The sequence below is a fragment of the Canis aureus genome, chromosome 17, assembly GCF_053574225.1.
Source record: "Canis aureus isolate CA01 chromosome 17, VMU_Caureus_v.1.0, whole genome shotgun sequence".
Classification (NCBI taxonomy): domain Eukaryota; kingdom Metazoa; phylum Chordata; class Mammalia; order Carnivora; family Canidae; genus Canis; species Canis aureus.
This window is the reverse complement of record NC_135627.1, coordinates 31908303-31924945: the sequence shown is the minus strand read 5'-3', so window position 1 is coordinate 31924945 and position 16643 is coordinate 31908303. Positions and strand designations below refer to the sequence as shown.

The 16643-nt window shown below is 39.7% G+C and overlaps 1 protein-coding gene across 23 annotated transcripts in view; it reads left to right on the top strand.

The window, feature by feature from the left end:
- Positions 1-16643, top strand: part of LMO7 (LIM domain 7) — a 197390-nt gene that overhangs the window by 90058 nt on the left and 90689 nt on the right. For 21 of the 23 annotated variants that reach the window (XM_077855337.1, XM_077855334.1, XM_077855336.1 and 18 more), the window contains exon 5: positions 13989-14095. In XM_077855337.1, coding sequence (XP_077711463.1) covers positions 13989-14095 — 107 coding nt within the window. Of the gene's footprint in view, positions 1-13395; positions 13495-13829; positions 13853-13988; positions 14096-16643 lie in introns of those variants that run through there. The other 2 variants (XM_077855352.1, XM_077855351.1) reach the window with 2 other exon arrangements.

Genomic DNA, 16643 nt, shown 5'->3' with positions numbered 1-16643 from the left:
TGAACATATGCCAACTTTCAGCCTTGAGGGCAATCTGTTAAAAAAACATTAATGAATTATAATTCCTAAACTAACAGCATGATTAACATGTAGAGTCAAAGAAAAATTGATTCAGAGTAGGTTATATCCTACATGATAGTTTTACTCAGATACTAAAATGCTTGGAACATCTCTCTTTAGGAACCTTTTGTTATGTAGAAATTGGAAACAACTCAAATGAGATTAATAATAAATAGAACCCAGGTGGAAGACTGGTATGAATACATTGGTCATTTGATGAGCCTTATGCCCACAACTATCCTTCCCTTCCTAAAAGTATTTATTGAAAAAAAAAAAAAGTATTTATTGAACACCTACTATGTGCCAGGTACTATTCTAAGATCTTGGAACACAGCCACAAGTAAGGCAGAAAAAGTTTCTCTCCTAATGGAGTATAATCAATAGATCAGTAATACCCATAAGGTACTAATAGTTGCCATGCAGAATATATATCTTGTCAGTTGCCAATAATTACAGTGAAAAAATAAAGTGAATGGGTAGAGAATGATTGAGTTGAGTATATGGAGAAGTGTTTCAAAAAAGGTGCTCAGAGATATCTTATTCCTGGAGTTGGCATTTGATCAGGGACCTGCATGAAGTGAGGGAGGGGGAAAATCTGGGACTTTTTGAGACAGAAGGAAAAGAGGGAGGATCAAGACTGGATCAAGCTGGATCAAGAAGGACTGTGGCTCTGGAACGAAGCAAGGTGGATAGAAGTAAGCCAGCAAGATTGTACGAGGCTTCATAGGCTTTGGTGGATAGATCACATTTTACTCCTAGCATGATGAGAAGCTATTGGGGGCAATTTAATTTGTTAGAGGTTATTGGTTGCCTGTGGTAAAGGATGCACATATCTGAATATACTAGAAACCATTGAATTATACATTTACATTTATGACTTATATGTGAATTATGCCTCAGTAATATGTAAAATTAAAAAATCACCAAGTTGGTTTGTGAACAATAGACTGAAGGAAATCAAGAAGCAGTAAGGCCTGATAAAGAATAGTTTTGGTAGTTGTAATGACTAATTTTGTGTTAGCTTGACAAGCCATGGAGTGTCCAGATGATTGGTTGGACATTATTACATTATTCTGCATGTGTCTGTGAGGGTGTTTTGGATGAGATTAACATTTGAATCTGTAGCTTGAGGAAATCAGATTGTTTTCCCCAGTGTGGGTGGGCCTCATATAATCAGTCAAAGGGCTGACTAAAGCAAAAAGATCAATCCTCCTGTGAGTCAGAAAAAACGACTCCTGCCTAACTGCATAACTAGAACATTGATAACATTGATATTTTCCTGCCTTCAGACTTGAACTAAAATATTGGCTTTTTCTTGGGTCTCAAGTTTGCCAGCTTTGAAACTGGAATTTACTTTAAAATGGAACATTTTATTGCCTTTCCTGGTTCTCAGGATTCTGGACATGGACTGGAAATATACCATCAGCCCTCCTTGGTGTCCAGCTTGTAAATGGGCAGATCATGGGACTCTTTAGCTTCCATAATTACATGAACCAGTTCCTTTTAGGGTTAGGGTTTATTTATAAAATAAATCTCTTTCTATATAGATATGTATCTTGTTCTGTTGTTTAGAGAACTCTTGACTATACAGTAGTTCAGGCAAGAGGCGATGGTGACAATATTGGAAATGCTAGAAGGGGTCAGAGTTTGTTTTGATGGAAGACCATATAGCGCTTGCTAATAGGTTGACAGAGAAGCCAGGGTTTTTCCATCAGTAGTTTATTGAGATAGTAAACTAAGGAGCCAGAGGGTTGGTGGAGGGAAGGGGAGAATCAAGGGAGAAATTGGAAATTGAGTCAGTTTACATAAGATTGCAGATTTGCAAATGTCAAAGTGATCAGTGTCAATCTTAGATATTGTTCCCTGACAACATCATGAAAAACATGATTTGTGATTATTTAATAAGAAAGAAAATCACATTAGAAGCCAGCCTTGTCCATGACACACAGAAGTTCTAAAGCAACATATTACTGAGCTGGTCCCATGGAGAGTCCAGGAGACTAGCTAGAGGTCATAAAATGGCTCATGATGGATTTTATTTGGCTTACATTGTTTTTGCTTTTTTTTAAAAAAAATCTGAGCCAACATTCGCATACTTAGATTTCATATAGAATCCTCATCTCTGGCTTCTCAAGGAGCATGGCAACAATAGGCCTGCATTCCCCCCAAAGTAACCATTGTATGGAGTTTCTTATGGACAGTATGGGAGTCTCTGCATTGTTTCTTCTCTGGGCATTTTCCTAACATGATACCCATTTTATTCATTTACAGTTTATTCAGTCATTTTACCAGCCTTTCCCTTTTAGGCACATCTTCATTCCTACAAAGTGTCTGTTGTGGCCTTGGTATAGCCAATATGAAGAAAAGTAGACCAGGTAATATCTGTAGGTAAAATCTTAAGCAGTTGAATACAAATGCTCACTTTTAAGGAGCTGAATGTAAATCCATGTAAACCTGGAGAGAAGTTTCTGCAGTTTGCCTTGGGGCTTTGTACTTGAACTATTTTCATTTAAAAAAAAAAAAAAGATGAAATAAAAACATGGGAAATGTATCTGGTCCTCTTTGTGGATGTTGGAAAAATAAGGCATAGTTAATGTACTGAATATAGAAATCTGCAATTTAAAATGGCCTAGAGTCATAAGAGTCCAGCCATTTTATATTATCTGCAAACTTAGGCATTTTATAACTTTACAAAAATCACATGATTTTCATTTCAGATTCTTTATATCCACTTTATTCTTATTCCAAATTTCACTAGCCTCCTGGCCCATTAAAATGCACAGGTCATCTTTTTGCAAACTGTGATGTCATTGTGAACTGGTTATTGTTATCTCACATCTCAACAGTATGATAGAGATGCCACAATGCGAAGTACCTGTGTCCTATAACAAGAGAAGTAAGGTCCATTTACTGACCACTTGCTATATCCCAGAAACTGCCAATTACATATCTATTTCCTCAGTAAATCTTCAAAATCACTGTTACTCTCCTTTTGCAAGAGGACCCTGGTTAGTGACCCATCAAGTGATGACTTGTAATTGACCACATCTGGAGTCCTATCTTAGCTACAGATGTTTCATTTTGGGAAGAGAGGACCTAGCAAACAGGAACCTATCTGTAAGGAAGTATGATGGTTGTCACAGGCAGAATGGCACCCAACGATATTCACGCTCTAATTCAGGAACCAGTCAATGTGTTGTAAGGCGGGGGAACATTGGGTTCCAGGGAAAATTGAGGTGCCAAAAAGTTGACTTTGAGATGGGGAGAAGTTCCAGGATTATCCAGGTGGGCCTAGTATCATCCCGAGAGTCCTCATAAGTGGAAGAGAGAGTGAGGATTGGATGGTGTGATAGAGACTGAGGTTGATGCTGCTGGTTTTGAGGGTGGAGGGAAGAGGCCTCTAGCAAATGGAAAAGAAGAAAGAAATGGATTTTCTTCTAGAGCCTCCAGAAGAAACATAGCCCTGCCAACACCTTGATTTTAACCCAGGGAGACTGATTTGGGACTTCCGACCTCCAGAGCTGGAAGATAATAAACTTGTCTTGTTTTCAGCCACTGACGAGTGGTGATTTGTTTCACTTGTGGTGAAAACGAATCTAGTGGTGAAGAGCACAGACTCTGGAACTGGAGCAGCTCCATTTGAGTCCTAGCTCCACTGCTTCCTGGACAACCTCGGGTCACTTCTGCACCTCTTAGGCCTCAGTTCACTCACGTGTAAAATAGGAACAATAAGACTTCATAAGCTTTTATAGTGTGAATTGGAGATAGTTTGTATAAAGTGCCTCAGCATGCTGCCTGGCAGAGGGTGAGAACTCCATGGATGCCAGCTTGAGAAAATCAGCTGATTCAGAGGAGGGCCAGTTGGGATGACAGGAGAACCGAGAAAACCGGGGGTATATGAAGAGGAGATGTGAGGTTGGGGGTGGCTTGTAGGCGTGTGGCATGTGTGAGGTGGAGAGCTAAGTAGCTAAGCTAAGCAGCTCTTGTGAGAGAAAGATGAGATTTAGTTCCCATTAAGTAGGCAGATTTAGGATCAGTGTTTTACAATTATAGTGAGGGAGTCTTTGGACTTTTTTGACATAGAAATGACTAAAAGTGAGTCAGCCTCATAAAGGAAGGAGTCCCTGGGGCTGGAAAGGCTCAGACAAGGCCTGACGATCAAGACATATCACCTGTAAAAGTGACTCTCGGAAAGGGGGTGGGAACAGTTGCACGGAAGGAGTGTGAATTTCCAGCGAGCTCTAAAGCTTTACTGTGCTGTTTTCCTTCATTAAATGTGCTCTACTGCTTCATGAAATGTGTTTTGGCATCATCATGTCATGTTTCACTAAGCAATTACGTATTTGTTTTCGTTCAGAATGGAGGACATGGGTAATTTGATGAGAAAACTTTTTTTTCTTTTATTCCCTTTTTGTCTACCCACTTTTGGCCACCAGCAGTCTGGTCTCAGAACTTCTTAGGCCTCTATTTCAATATTTTGTGTCCCTTCCCTCTTCCCTCCCTTCCCCCTTTCCTTCGTTCCTTTCCTCCTTTCTTTCAAGAGTAAGTTTTAGAACTCCTTCATTTTTGATGTGAAGTTTAATTTGAACACCACGGAAGACTGTACCTTAGTCCATGCTGTGGTTTGACAAAGCCTGTCACTGCTTCTGTGTGGTTCATTGTAACCCAAGTTGATTAAGCATCTCAGTAACTAGCCTTTTACTAGAGCACAGCCCTCATGCCTTTGACCTTCCACCACCCTAGCTCGCCAGTGCTCTGTTCTGCTCAACCCTCTTGGTATGGGTTTTACTCCTACTCTGCCAAGCAACGCTGGAGAAAAGCCTGCCAGCCACTTGGTGATTTATCATGTTTAATCCTCTGGGCCCTCAATGTCGCTTGGCAATTCCCTTTAAACATTCCTAGTTGGTTCCTACTCCTGTTGTCACATGTGACAAAACTTGACTGCTCTCCTTGTCCTCAAATCCTTTGCTAGCAGCACGTGACTGAGGCTCTTTGCAGAGAAGAACTGAAGAAATATATGCTGTGTACTTTTATCACAAGTAACTATTGAAGTTGGATCTGTTTACCTGTGTATTGTAATTAGCACATGCTTACATTTATTCACTAAGCCTTAAAATAGAAGATGAAGTCTCTAATAATAAAACTAGTGCCACTGATCAAAATTGCAACCACACTACTTCCTTAATGGAAACTATATAATTAAAATGATTATAATTTGGGTGTATTGTAATCATTCCCATGCTAGGGAATTGCTTTAAAATAATTTTGAATGGTCACAATATATCAGAAGAATGGGATTTGAGTACTTTTGGTGATGACCTAATGGTGAGCTCCATAATCCCTAGGTGATTGGTGTTCATACTAAGGAGAAACACTGCTGTAAATCCTAGTCAGAAATATTTTCCTTATTTTGTTATTTTCCAGAACACTATGTCTACAAAGACTCAAACCACCTGGAGGATTTTCTTAGAATGTAGATTCTGATTGCGTTGGGTCTAGGGTGGAGCTTGAGTCTGCATTTCTTACAGGCTCCCAAGTGATGCTGATGGTGTGTGGACCCCATGTCAAGTACCAAGAAGCTGGGCCAGCAGTTGCCTAGTTGTGTGCATGAGCATCACCTTTGTGGTGATTGAGTGCTCTCTCTGGAGAGTCTGATGTGGCTGATTAGAGACTCTTAGTCTAACATAGAGACTTAATTTGGTTTCTCTGCCTCAAACAGTGCTTACAACCTCTTGATTGTTGGCTTATACTTTCTAACTTTTGTCACTGTTAACTCTAAGGGACAGGAGACAGGGAGGGGCTTTGGTGCTAAATTGTAAATAGAAAAGGAATTGAGGTCACCAAATCTCTTGCTGTTGGATAAATTGATCTGCATTATCATGTGCTCAGTTCAGAGGAATTGGATAATGTGCCCTCTTTTTTAATCAAAAAATCTTGCTTAAAGTAGGCATAGAAACTTACTGGGAGTAATAGGCAAAAGTGAGCACATGAGGAACATTTGGTTCATTGATGGGAACACTTCCAGGTGATGTCATTCTGGCAGCTTTGGTTTAAGGTGGTTACTGTATGGCCCTTGTTTGCCTATAAGGTACAGTTACAGCTCTGAGCATGTTTTTACTCTCTTTTTTCAGAATTAGTTAGGATTTTGATCTTATTTAGGGCTTCTGTAATAAATCTCCTTGTATTTATTTAAATAACTCATTTTTATTGATGAATGCTCTTGGCCCTCTACACTCAGGAAATTTTTGCAGAAGTGAGTCTAACTGGTTTGTTATTTTGAATAGACATTCCTCATTTGTTGTGACATTAAAGTATCTTGATAACAAGTATTCCCTCTGTAAGTTGGAAGTCTTGAAATTATATCATTAAAGAAAAATTTAAGAAAAATACATAAAAGAAACATTTAAAAATTTTCTCCAAGTAAAAAATGAAAATGACTTTGGTCAGCATAAGAGCCTAGGGAGGAATAGCATAGAATTCTTTTTAAAGATTTATTTATTTATTCATGCTAGAGAGAGAAGCAGAGACACAGGCAGAGACCCAGGCAGAGGGAGAAGCAGGCTCCACGCAGGGAGCCCGACGCGGGACTCGATCCTGGGACTCCAGGACCGTGCCCTGGGCCAAAGGCAGGTGCTAAACCGCTGAGCCACCCAGGGATCGATCCCCAGCATAGAGTTTTAGTGAAGATTTAGACTTTTGTGTAACAGAATGGTTAAATGCATAAATGTAGACCACAATGCCATTTATGCAAATGAATACATAAATGAATCAGCACTTTAAAGGACATTTACATTTTTAAGCACATTATAGAAGACACCTTCAAAAAATAATTTATGGAGGTGAATTCATATAACAAAATTAGCCATTTACGGTGAACAATTCAGTGGCATGTAGTATATTCACAGTGTTGTGCAGGCACCAAACATTTCCATCACTCCCAAGTTAAACCGCTTACCTATTAGGTTGTCTCCTATTTCATCCTCTTCCTCCCCAGACTTCTCTCAGCCACAAATCTGCATTCTGTCTTTAAGGATTTATCTATTCTGGATATTTCATATAAATGGAGTATGTAACATTTGTGTGTTTAGCTTTTACTTAGCATAGTGTTTTGGAAGTCCATTCTCCATCCGTGCTGTAGAAAGTATCAGTACTTCATTTGTTTAGTGGGTGAATAATATGTCATTATATGAATATATTCCAATTTGTTTTATCCATTTCTATTAATGTACATGTTTTGTGTGTTTCTATCTTTTGACTCTTGTGAATAGTGCCACTATGATGTGCCTGTACGTGTCCTTGTTTGGGAAACTCTTCAGTTCTTTGGGGGTATATTCTTAGCACCTTTTAGTAAAGTGCAATGGGAGAAATGGAGGTATGGGATGAGGAGAAAGAGATAACAAAATGGGAGGGCCCTAATATCAACTGATTGGAGTTTGCTAAAATATATTAATTCAACTCTGGGCCCCTGATACTTTCCTCAACTGCTTCCATCCCTGATAAGAGACTAGCAATCTGCTGAAGTGACATGAGACTATGTTATTGGGTAAGTGCTTTTGGGAGGAAAGTGGGATGAAAAGCTCTGAAAGGGTTCATGTTGCAAAAGACCCATATTACCTCTGGGTCTAGTGTTAGAATATTCATGTTGGCCTCAATCCTTCTTATGACTCTCTTTAGGCTGTATCATGGAGACAGAAGTTAAGACCCCATAGAAATGAATAATTGTGTTTTTGTTTACAACCAGAAAGTGTTGGGAGGAAGTAGAAACATGGTCCTACATTTGGGGACAGAGAATGAGAGTGGGAACTGCTCTCTCCATCACATGTCCTTTCAGAATCAGAGCATCCTAACATTGGAGGGGCCAGAGATGGCAGCTTTGGAAGGAGTGAAGGGAATCTCTAGTAGGATATAAAATAGGGGGCAATGAGAAGAAAGCTTCAGCATTTGGGGTAGTATTTACACTGTAGTAAATGGCCGATCTTTGTCACTTACTTACTCCTTAACACCCTGGAGTTTATACTCGCTAAAGATTCTGTTTGATTGTCAAATTCTTTGAACAGTTTTCATCTTTGATGAAGTTTTTTGTAGCATGCCACTCTTCTGTCTTCTTTTCCCTTGTTTTCCATAACATTTTGCAGTTTTGCTTTTCCTCTGATTTCTCTGGTTGCTAGGTGTTTTTTCTTTTGTTTTTAAGCTATCTGTTAAATATTGGTGTCTGATTGTGAATCCTTCTTTTGTTTTGCTTTTCCTAAGAGGGCTCATCCACATCCTTCATTTCAGTTACTACCAATGTGTGCTTGATTTCCCCAAACCAATATTTAAGTTCAAATACTTCTCATGCGCTCCAAACCCAATTTACCATTAGTTGAACATCTTGATGTGGATGTCTGAAACTCAACATTTCTAAAAACAGTTTATCTTCTCCAAATTGATAACTATTTTGCATTCTAAGTGTTGTAGCCAACTTCTACAGTGGTCCCAATGATTACCTCCTGATACTACCTTGTACCTCAACATTGTATCTAATTAGATGTTCTAGCTGAGACTTCCAGATGGTGTGCCAAAGTGCTGCCTGGCTTCCTCTTGCTGGTGATAGTAAAATATGAGACAGAAAAGGATACCCTGATAAACAAGAGGGGCACAGGAATTGCTGATTTTCAAAATTGTCTGCCTTTTTAGTCAGCAAATGATGCTAGAATTGAGAAATGGCTTTCAGGGAAAGATCAAATTCAATGCCCTGGTAGGAAAACAAGGTCTGAAAGTGAAGCTGAGGGTGTGGCTGTAAAATCCTCTAAGATCTTGGAAAGATCCAAGTAGTACCTTGGAAGTCTGTCTTGTCAAGCAGTAGGGCTTCTAAGAAGCATAAAGGTGATGTCCGTCTGTCATCTCGGCATACCAAGATGGCTAAGGGCTTCTCTTGAAGGGATTTGTGGGTGTGGCTTTTATCTAATGAGAGTAAGTTCAATAAAATTCATAAAAGACTTATAGTACTGAGAGAAGTGTATTTGCTGAAGCACTGTAATAGTAGACTGAAAAGGATAGAGGATTACAAAATTAAAAGACCTTTAGTTCCCCAAACTTTTATAGGCAGGAAGCAGACTGAAAAAGCTACATACCTACAAACACAAGCTACTTTTCAAGGAAGTAAAAGATGATTTTAAGGTAGAATCAAGAGTCCAGAGGATGAAGGAAAAACCCATGAGGTGTTTGCTGGCCTTGAATCCTAATGAAAGATCTATCATTCTATGCCTTACAGAGTTTCTGTGGCTTGGTGATACCTGTGTACCTTAATTTCTCCACACTTTGAACTAGAATATGTCTAGAGGCTACCCTGCACCCCTGTATGTTAGGGGTGTAGGGTATAGGTAACTTGTCACTTTAGTTCACGGACATTTAGGTTGAAAGGAACTATGTCTGAGGGCTATCCTTAAGGATCTACACATGGGGATCTTTATATAAACTTGGATCTGATTTTTTAAAATTTTATTTAAAAAAATGTATTTGTTTATTCATGAGAGACACACAGAGAGAGGCAGAGACATGGGGGAAGCAGGCTCCCTGTAGGGAGCCTGATGTGATACTTGATCCCAGGACCCTGGGATCACGCCCTAAGCCAAAGGCAGACACTGAATCACTAAACCACCCAGATGTCCCTTGGATCTGGTTTAGGTGAGATTCTAAACTTTGAGCTCATCTGGCAAAGGGGCGAGCATTTCCAGGACTTTGGGGGAAAGGGTTAGTGTATATTCCATGAGGGAGTGACGTGAATCACTGGGTCTAAAGAGTGAACTGTGGTGCGTGGTCCCCAGTGATCCCACTTCCTATTTATGTTCTTGTGCAGTCCTCCTTATATTGAATAGGGCTGACCTATGTCACCAGCAGGATACTGAGGAAATAATGATGACTTGAAACTTAGGCCGTGAGATACTACAGCTGCCATCATGCTTGCATTTGGAATGTTCACTCTGTCAGGCAGCCTAATGGAGATGTCTATTTGGTAAAGAACTGAGGCTTCCTGCCAATAACCAGCCCCAACATGCCAGCTATGAGTGTGCCACCTTGGAGAGGGCTTGCTCCTTCAAGCCCCAGGAGGATCTACAGGTGATTACCGTCTGGCCTGACATCTACAACCTGCTCAGAGACCTCTAAGTCAGAACCATCCAACGTGGGTTACTCCTGAATTCCTAACCGTCAAAAACTGTGAAATCATACATGTCTATTGTTTTAAGCTGCTAAATTTTGGGATAACTAGCTATGTAGTGGTAGATAATCAATAGAGGTGCCACAGTAGACTAATATAAACCTGGGGATGTTGGTAAATTTTTGTGGATACCTCATCTTTCCTCAGTTGTTAGGAAATACTCTTCCTGGTTCACTAATCTCTCTTTAATTTACCCTTGCCCCTTACACCTCTTATGATTACCCTTGTAATTGATTCTAGGCTAAGGAGTGTAGAGGGCTTGGGGGAGAATATGAAAATCTTAAGCCATCCTGCCTTGTCTGTTTATATAGTGTCTGCTTTTATTCATGTCCTAGATAAATAACACTGGAAGGAGCTATTGCAGATCTGGGATCCTCATTTTGTTTTGTTGTTGTGAAGCCACTTTTGGTCCTCGGGGTACAGGAATTGTAGAGGCTTACTTAAGTATTAAGGGTTGGGTTAGGGAGTTCTGGGCTTCCCTCCTCTTGCACAGAGGTGTGTGCCCTAGGGAATATGGGGTACAGATCCAGAAACTACTCATTTCACAGAGGAGGAAAATGGGGCCAGAAAGGCTAATTAATTTTTTCAAAGCCACACAACTGATGAGTGGCAGAGCTAACTTGGAGTCCTGGCTAACAGTCTAATCAGAAGATGTTTCGTATTTGTCCTATGTTTTAACTTTATCTTTGCTAGTAGCAAGTGAAATTGATCCCATTAATGAAGACTAACTGCTTCTCTTTTAATATGTTGAGTGGGTGTGGCTTCTTGGTGTTCCAACAGACATTAAAATTTTATTTTATAGTCTTGTATCTCCCCTTAGGCAACTTTCTGCCTAGGTCTTTTGAAATTGCAAAAAAGAAATTACCAGTGGGCTGGAGTCCAATAAGCAGGATTTAGGTTGCAGTTCTGATCTTAATACAACTTGTTTCTGCTGCATAGGCTGTGTGGGGCCTTGTTTGTGAAGTTTGTCTGTTTTAAGTTTGAGCATCATTGAACTCTAAAAGAAACTCTGCTTTTTAAAGGCTTTATTTAAAACTAGAATTTCATCATAATCTTTTTTTAAAATTGTCTCTTTTGAACTATAATCACTTTAGATTTGAAATAACCACCTATTTGAGGTTTTGAGGCATATTTGGCTTTATTTTATCAATAGGTACATATTTATCAACTGGATAAGTGCTGTTATGGTTTTAGAAAACACATGAATAATTATTTTGGCTGTCAATTCAATAGGTTTACTTTCAGTTTAACTTTGTCATAATGTTTAATTTTTAAATTTTTAAAAAGATTTTATTTATTTATTCATGAGAGACACAGAGAGAGGCAGAGACACAGGCAGAGGGAGAAGCAGGCTCTGTGTAGGGAGCCCGATGTGGGACTCGATCCTGGAACTCCAGGATCCTGGAACTCCAGGATCACGCCCTGAGCCACCCAACCCTATTTTATAATATTTTAAACATTCAGAACCAAATTGATGTTGTGGGGAGACAGACTTAATCCCTCCCTCCCTCCCTCCCTCCCTCCCTCACTCCCTCCCTCCCTCCCTTCCTCCCTTCCTTCCTTCCTTTTTCTTTTTGGTGGGAAGACTTCTAATGGTTTATTCTTCCTCTTCAGAAATGTGCTTTTCTTCCTGTAGGATTTGGGGTGCTAGGGCACCAAGCCATTTGTTCTTGTCTGCTTCTCTGAAGGCCAGTTTTAGAACCTTTAATTTAAATCATTGAGTTCTGAGATAGTATAGGTTTTCAAAAATATGTGAGCTTAACAAAATGATCACTTTTGCTGCTGGAATTTTGCCAATATGTTATTCCCCCTTTTTTTCCCCACTAAGTCAGATTGAACACCTTTCACTGAGTTGTTCAACTTTTGACTTATAAAAAGTTTTGACTTCTTTTAATCTTTCATTAAAATAATTTTGGATTCCACAATAGCCAAATTATGGAAAGAGCCCCAATGTTCATCAACTGATGAATGGATAAAGAAGATGTGGTATATATATACAATGGAATATTACTCAGCCATGAAAAGAATGAAACCTTGCCATTTGCAATGACATGGGTAGAACTAGAGTATATGTCAGATAAGTCAGAGAAACACAAATACCATATGATTTCACTCATGTGGAATTTGAGAACATATGGGAAGGGAAAGAAAAATAAAATAAAAAAAGAGAGGGAGACAAACCATAAGATTCTTAACTATAGAAAACAAACTGAGGGTTGGTGGAGGGGAGGTGGGTGAGGGCATGGGCTAAATTGGTGATGGGCATTAAGGAGGGTGCTTGTTGGGATTAGCACTAGGTGCTGTATATAAGTGATGACTCACTAAATTCAACTTCTGAAACCAGTACTATACTATATGTTAATTAACTTGAATTTAAATAAATTTTAGAAGAAAAAATTAAAAGGGTCATGGATCAACTTTCAGCTAGGTAGTTCATACTGCCTTTTACTGAAAGTATACTAGAATAACTTCCCATCTCTGAATATTTTGTTTTGAATGTCCATGAGTCCCTAGTAGTCAGTATTGGTTTTCTCTTGCCATACATTTGCTTATTACTCTTTCCCTAAACCCTCTCACTCTCCCAAGAGTCCATGCTGTTGAATTTACCCTCTTCATCCTTGCTTCTCTGTCATTCACTCCTACTCTGTTGGGCTACCTTGGCTTTTCTTGTGGGGATTAGCTTCTCAATATGAGAAAAGAGTAATCATCTTTCTCCAAGTGGCAGGTTGTCTTTTGATTCCTCACTGCCAGCCATTAGGGAGGTGAGAGTTCAGGGAGGCCCTCTCTCACTACAGATGTGGTGGTGCCAACGTGTGTAAGTGGCTGCACGTGTGTTGGCATCGTAGCAGGTCATCTCTTCCCTGAGAGTCCTAACAGAGAAGGTAAGGAGTCCCCATATGATCTTCACCCACTCAACTTGGTACAGGAGAAGAGGGAAGCTCAAGCTGAATCTGCTCACCAAATGTGTGTCTGTAGCAGCCAGTGTTTGGGCAGTAGTTTACAGGAATGAAAAGCACTGGTTTGTGAGAGGAGGATTTTGGTTTTTGAAATAAGCTATGAGGACAACGTAGAGTTTCATTTTTTGAAGGCGGTTTCTGAGGCAGGTGCAGGGCGTGAATAATGTACCACACCTAAACTATGTGATTTAGCCAATGAACGTTAGGCTTCTCCTGGGTCCTATATTATGGTTTCCCTGTCTATCAAGAGCCAGCTCAGCAACCGAACCCAGATTCCAGGTGTGGTATTCCACAGTCGTTCTGTAATTTGTAATCACAGAAACAGAATGTTCCTCCTCCTGTTTCTTCCCTGCCAACAGTTTCTGGGTGGGTGAATGTCAGTAGCCGGAGTTATTTTTAAAGAGGAGAGGTGAGGCTTGTCGTGCAAAGCTGGGAAGAGGGCGTTTGTTTGCAGAGCAGAGCTGACATCAAAGTGTAGATTACTGCTCAGTGGCTAGGCACTTGTCCTGTAACAGGTAATGTTTAACGTGCCGGTCACAAAGATCACAGAACAGCGTATGCCCAGGCATAAGCTAGCGCTACCGTTTGTGCTCTGCAAAACCGAAAGGCTATACATGCCCATGTAATTAAAAAAAATGTATGCACTGGTCTCGCTGCCTCCTTTTTTGCTGGCTGTGATTGGACTTTGAAGCCAGAAGTTCTATCATAAAAATTTGTACCCTTTGTTTGAGAGAGAGCTCGGCTATGGAATCACTTTCCACTTCTTTTCACAGGATAATATAAACGTTTTTTTGAAAGCTTGTGAACAGATTGGATTGAAAGAAGCCCAGCTTTTCCATCCTGGGGATCTACAGGATTTATCCAACCGAGTCACTGTCAGGTAAGTTTCACTGTTTGTTATATATTTTTTAAGCTTCGGGCTTGTGGCTGAAGTGCAAAGAATTTCTGAGATTTTATGATTCCTGAAAAATCGTTTCTCTGTTGTCCTCTGTTCTGAATCCAAAACTGATTATTTTAAAAATTGCTTAGGGACTGTGAATGGGAAGCTGTCTGTAATTGAGACCATGGCATGTTGTTACTTTAAATCTCTACACTAACTAAAATAGTAGTTTATATTTTAATGCTTGTCCAACATGCTAATGTTTGGTTGCTAATGGTGAGGATGCACATTATACTCATAAAGTGAATTGAGAGGTTATATTATAGTTTGTAGAGTAAAAAGAATTATTTTCACATGGTCTTTATGTATTTGGAATTAAGACATGCTAACAAAAATGAGGCTGGGACAGTAGTTAAAGGGACTTTCTTTTGTAATTTGGAAGGCATCAATGCCTGGCACCAACATGGAATGCTAATGACCTTGTCAATTGTGGATAATTTCTAAAGATGAACTGTTTTTCGCTATTTTAATAGTATGAATGAGAAAATGAAAGTGGGGGGTGAAAATGTGCGCAGGTGTTTCTGTTGTGTTTTAGATGGAAAATGGTGTCATGTAGGAGTATATGGTTTCAGAAAATCTGGTTTTAAGCTCCCGTGAGATTGTTTCCCCCCCCTATAAATCTATTAAAATCTAATTAGCTTTTCAGTAGATCAGGATAAAGTCGTGTTACCAGATAATCGTGACAGGAAAATGATTTGATTTTGTAATAATGACTACCTCTTCCTCCTGGCTCTTAAAGCTAATTAACATTTTTCGAAAGGAGAGAATAAATACAGTATCCTAGCTGTGGAAATAATAGAAATGGAAAAAATTAGTTCCTATCATTTTAGACAAAGATTTGGTTTTTATGGCTGATATCTCTGTTGTAATAGCTTTAAAAGCTATTTAAGAATTGATGGTAAAACCTTAAAAATGGTCAATTATTTTTCCTAAGGAAAATAACCCTGTATGTGTCATAGTACACATGGTCCTTTAGTAGTGAAACCTAAAAGCCCAGATACAATTCATCTTTTCTAAGCCTAACAATATATATTTTTAAATGAACAAGCCATTTTGAACTTACATGCTTCCAGTTCTGTTGAATTAGCATTTCTAAACTATACAGCCTTGATAAGTGCATAGCAAGGATGGGTCTGTCTGCATTTCTCATTAATTGGAAGATAGTTTGTTCCTCAGTTTCATCACCAAAATGGCATGTTTACTTCTGCAGTATTGTGAGGTCATGCTTGATATCCATGAAAAATAACTGCACAGATGTATTTGTTTTATTTTTCCTAATCAGCCTTCTCTCAAGACTTATCTGATGGGCAAATAAAGTTTTCACTTAGAAAATGCTTTATTCTTAATGAACAGCGACAACTTAAGGAAAAGTTTCCCCTCCACCCCCCCCCACCCCCGCTGTACTGTTTTGAAACTCTGTAGCAGATGTTTGAGTAGACTACCCATGAGGCAAAACATGTTCCTTTGGCTTCTAATTCCAAGAATGCTCTCAGCAAAACTTGCCTGGAGCTGGCTTCATGAGATGTTAGGTCTAAGGTGTTTAGGAAAAAAACTCTGTACCTGGGCTCAGCCCCGAGTGAAATTAAATCACTGGCAAACTGAAACTGGGAGGTCACGTAGTGAGATCTGTAGCAGGAAGTATGCAGAACAACTTGTTTCAGGGAAAAGCACAAGTCCGTAAAGGTGTGCCTAGGTAGTACCAGCAGGAACGCCCGAGAGCCTTGACTCGGCTTCGGAGCACTTCCCCTGATGACTCTGTCCTGTTGGACCAGAGAGCGCCCGCAGCCAGCCAGGGGCTGCTGCAACGGGGGCCTGGGAGCCTCCCGCTTACGAGACCCGAGGAGGCTGACGAATGGCTTCTTTAAAAATGTTGGCCACAGCTCTCCTGGCCTGAGATTGCATTTGTATAAAGGGAAGCAGGTTTACAGGAAAGCAAATTATTGGTTACTCAATACGCATGTATTTCTTAGCTTTTAGTTTTCTTAGTAATGCAGAGACTTCTGTAGGTCACATCTCGTCCTATCATTATTGTAGATTAGAGGACTTGGTGTTGGTTAGTTAGACCAGTGGTTTTCAACTGGGAGCAGTTTCGTTCCCCTGATGGACGTTTGGCAAGGTCTAGAGATAGTTCTGTCCATGTAGTTGGGCTGGGAGTGCTGCTGGCATCTAGTGGGTCGGGAATGCTGCTAAACACCCTTTCATGAACAGGATAGTCCCCATAACAAAGAATATTCCAACCCCACATATGAGTAGCGCTGAGGTTGAGAAACCCTGACTTAAAATTCTTTATTTCCGCTCTGCCAGCAAGCTCATCATGCGGAAATGAAGGTTACCAACTGACTTTAGGTTCTGCTAAAAATGTAAATTTTACTTATATTAATAAAATAATGTATGCATTTCTGCATTGGTATGTTTGCCCATTTAAAAGGGAAAGCTCATTCTAATTTGAGAGTGCAGTAATGTGTCAGTACATTGACATTATTTCGCT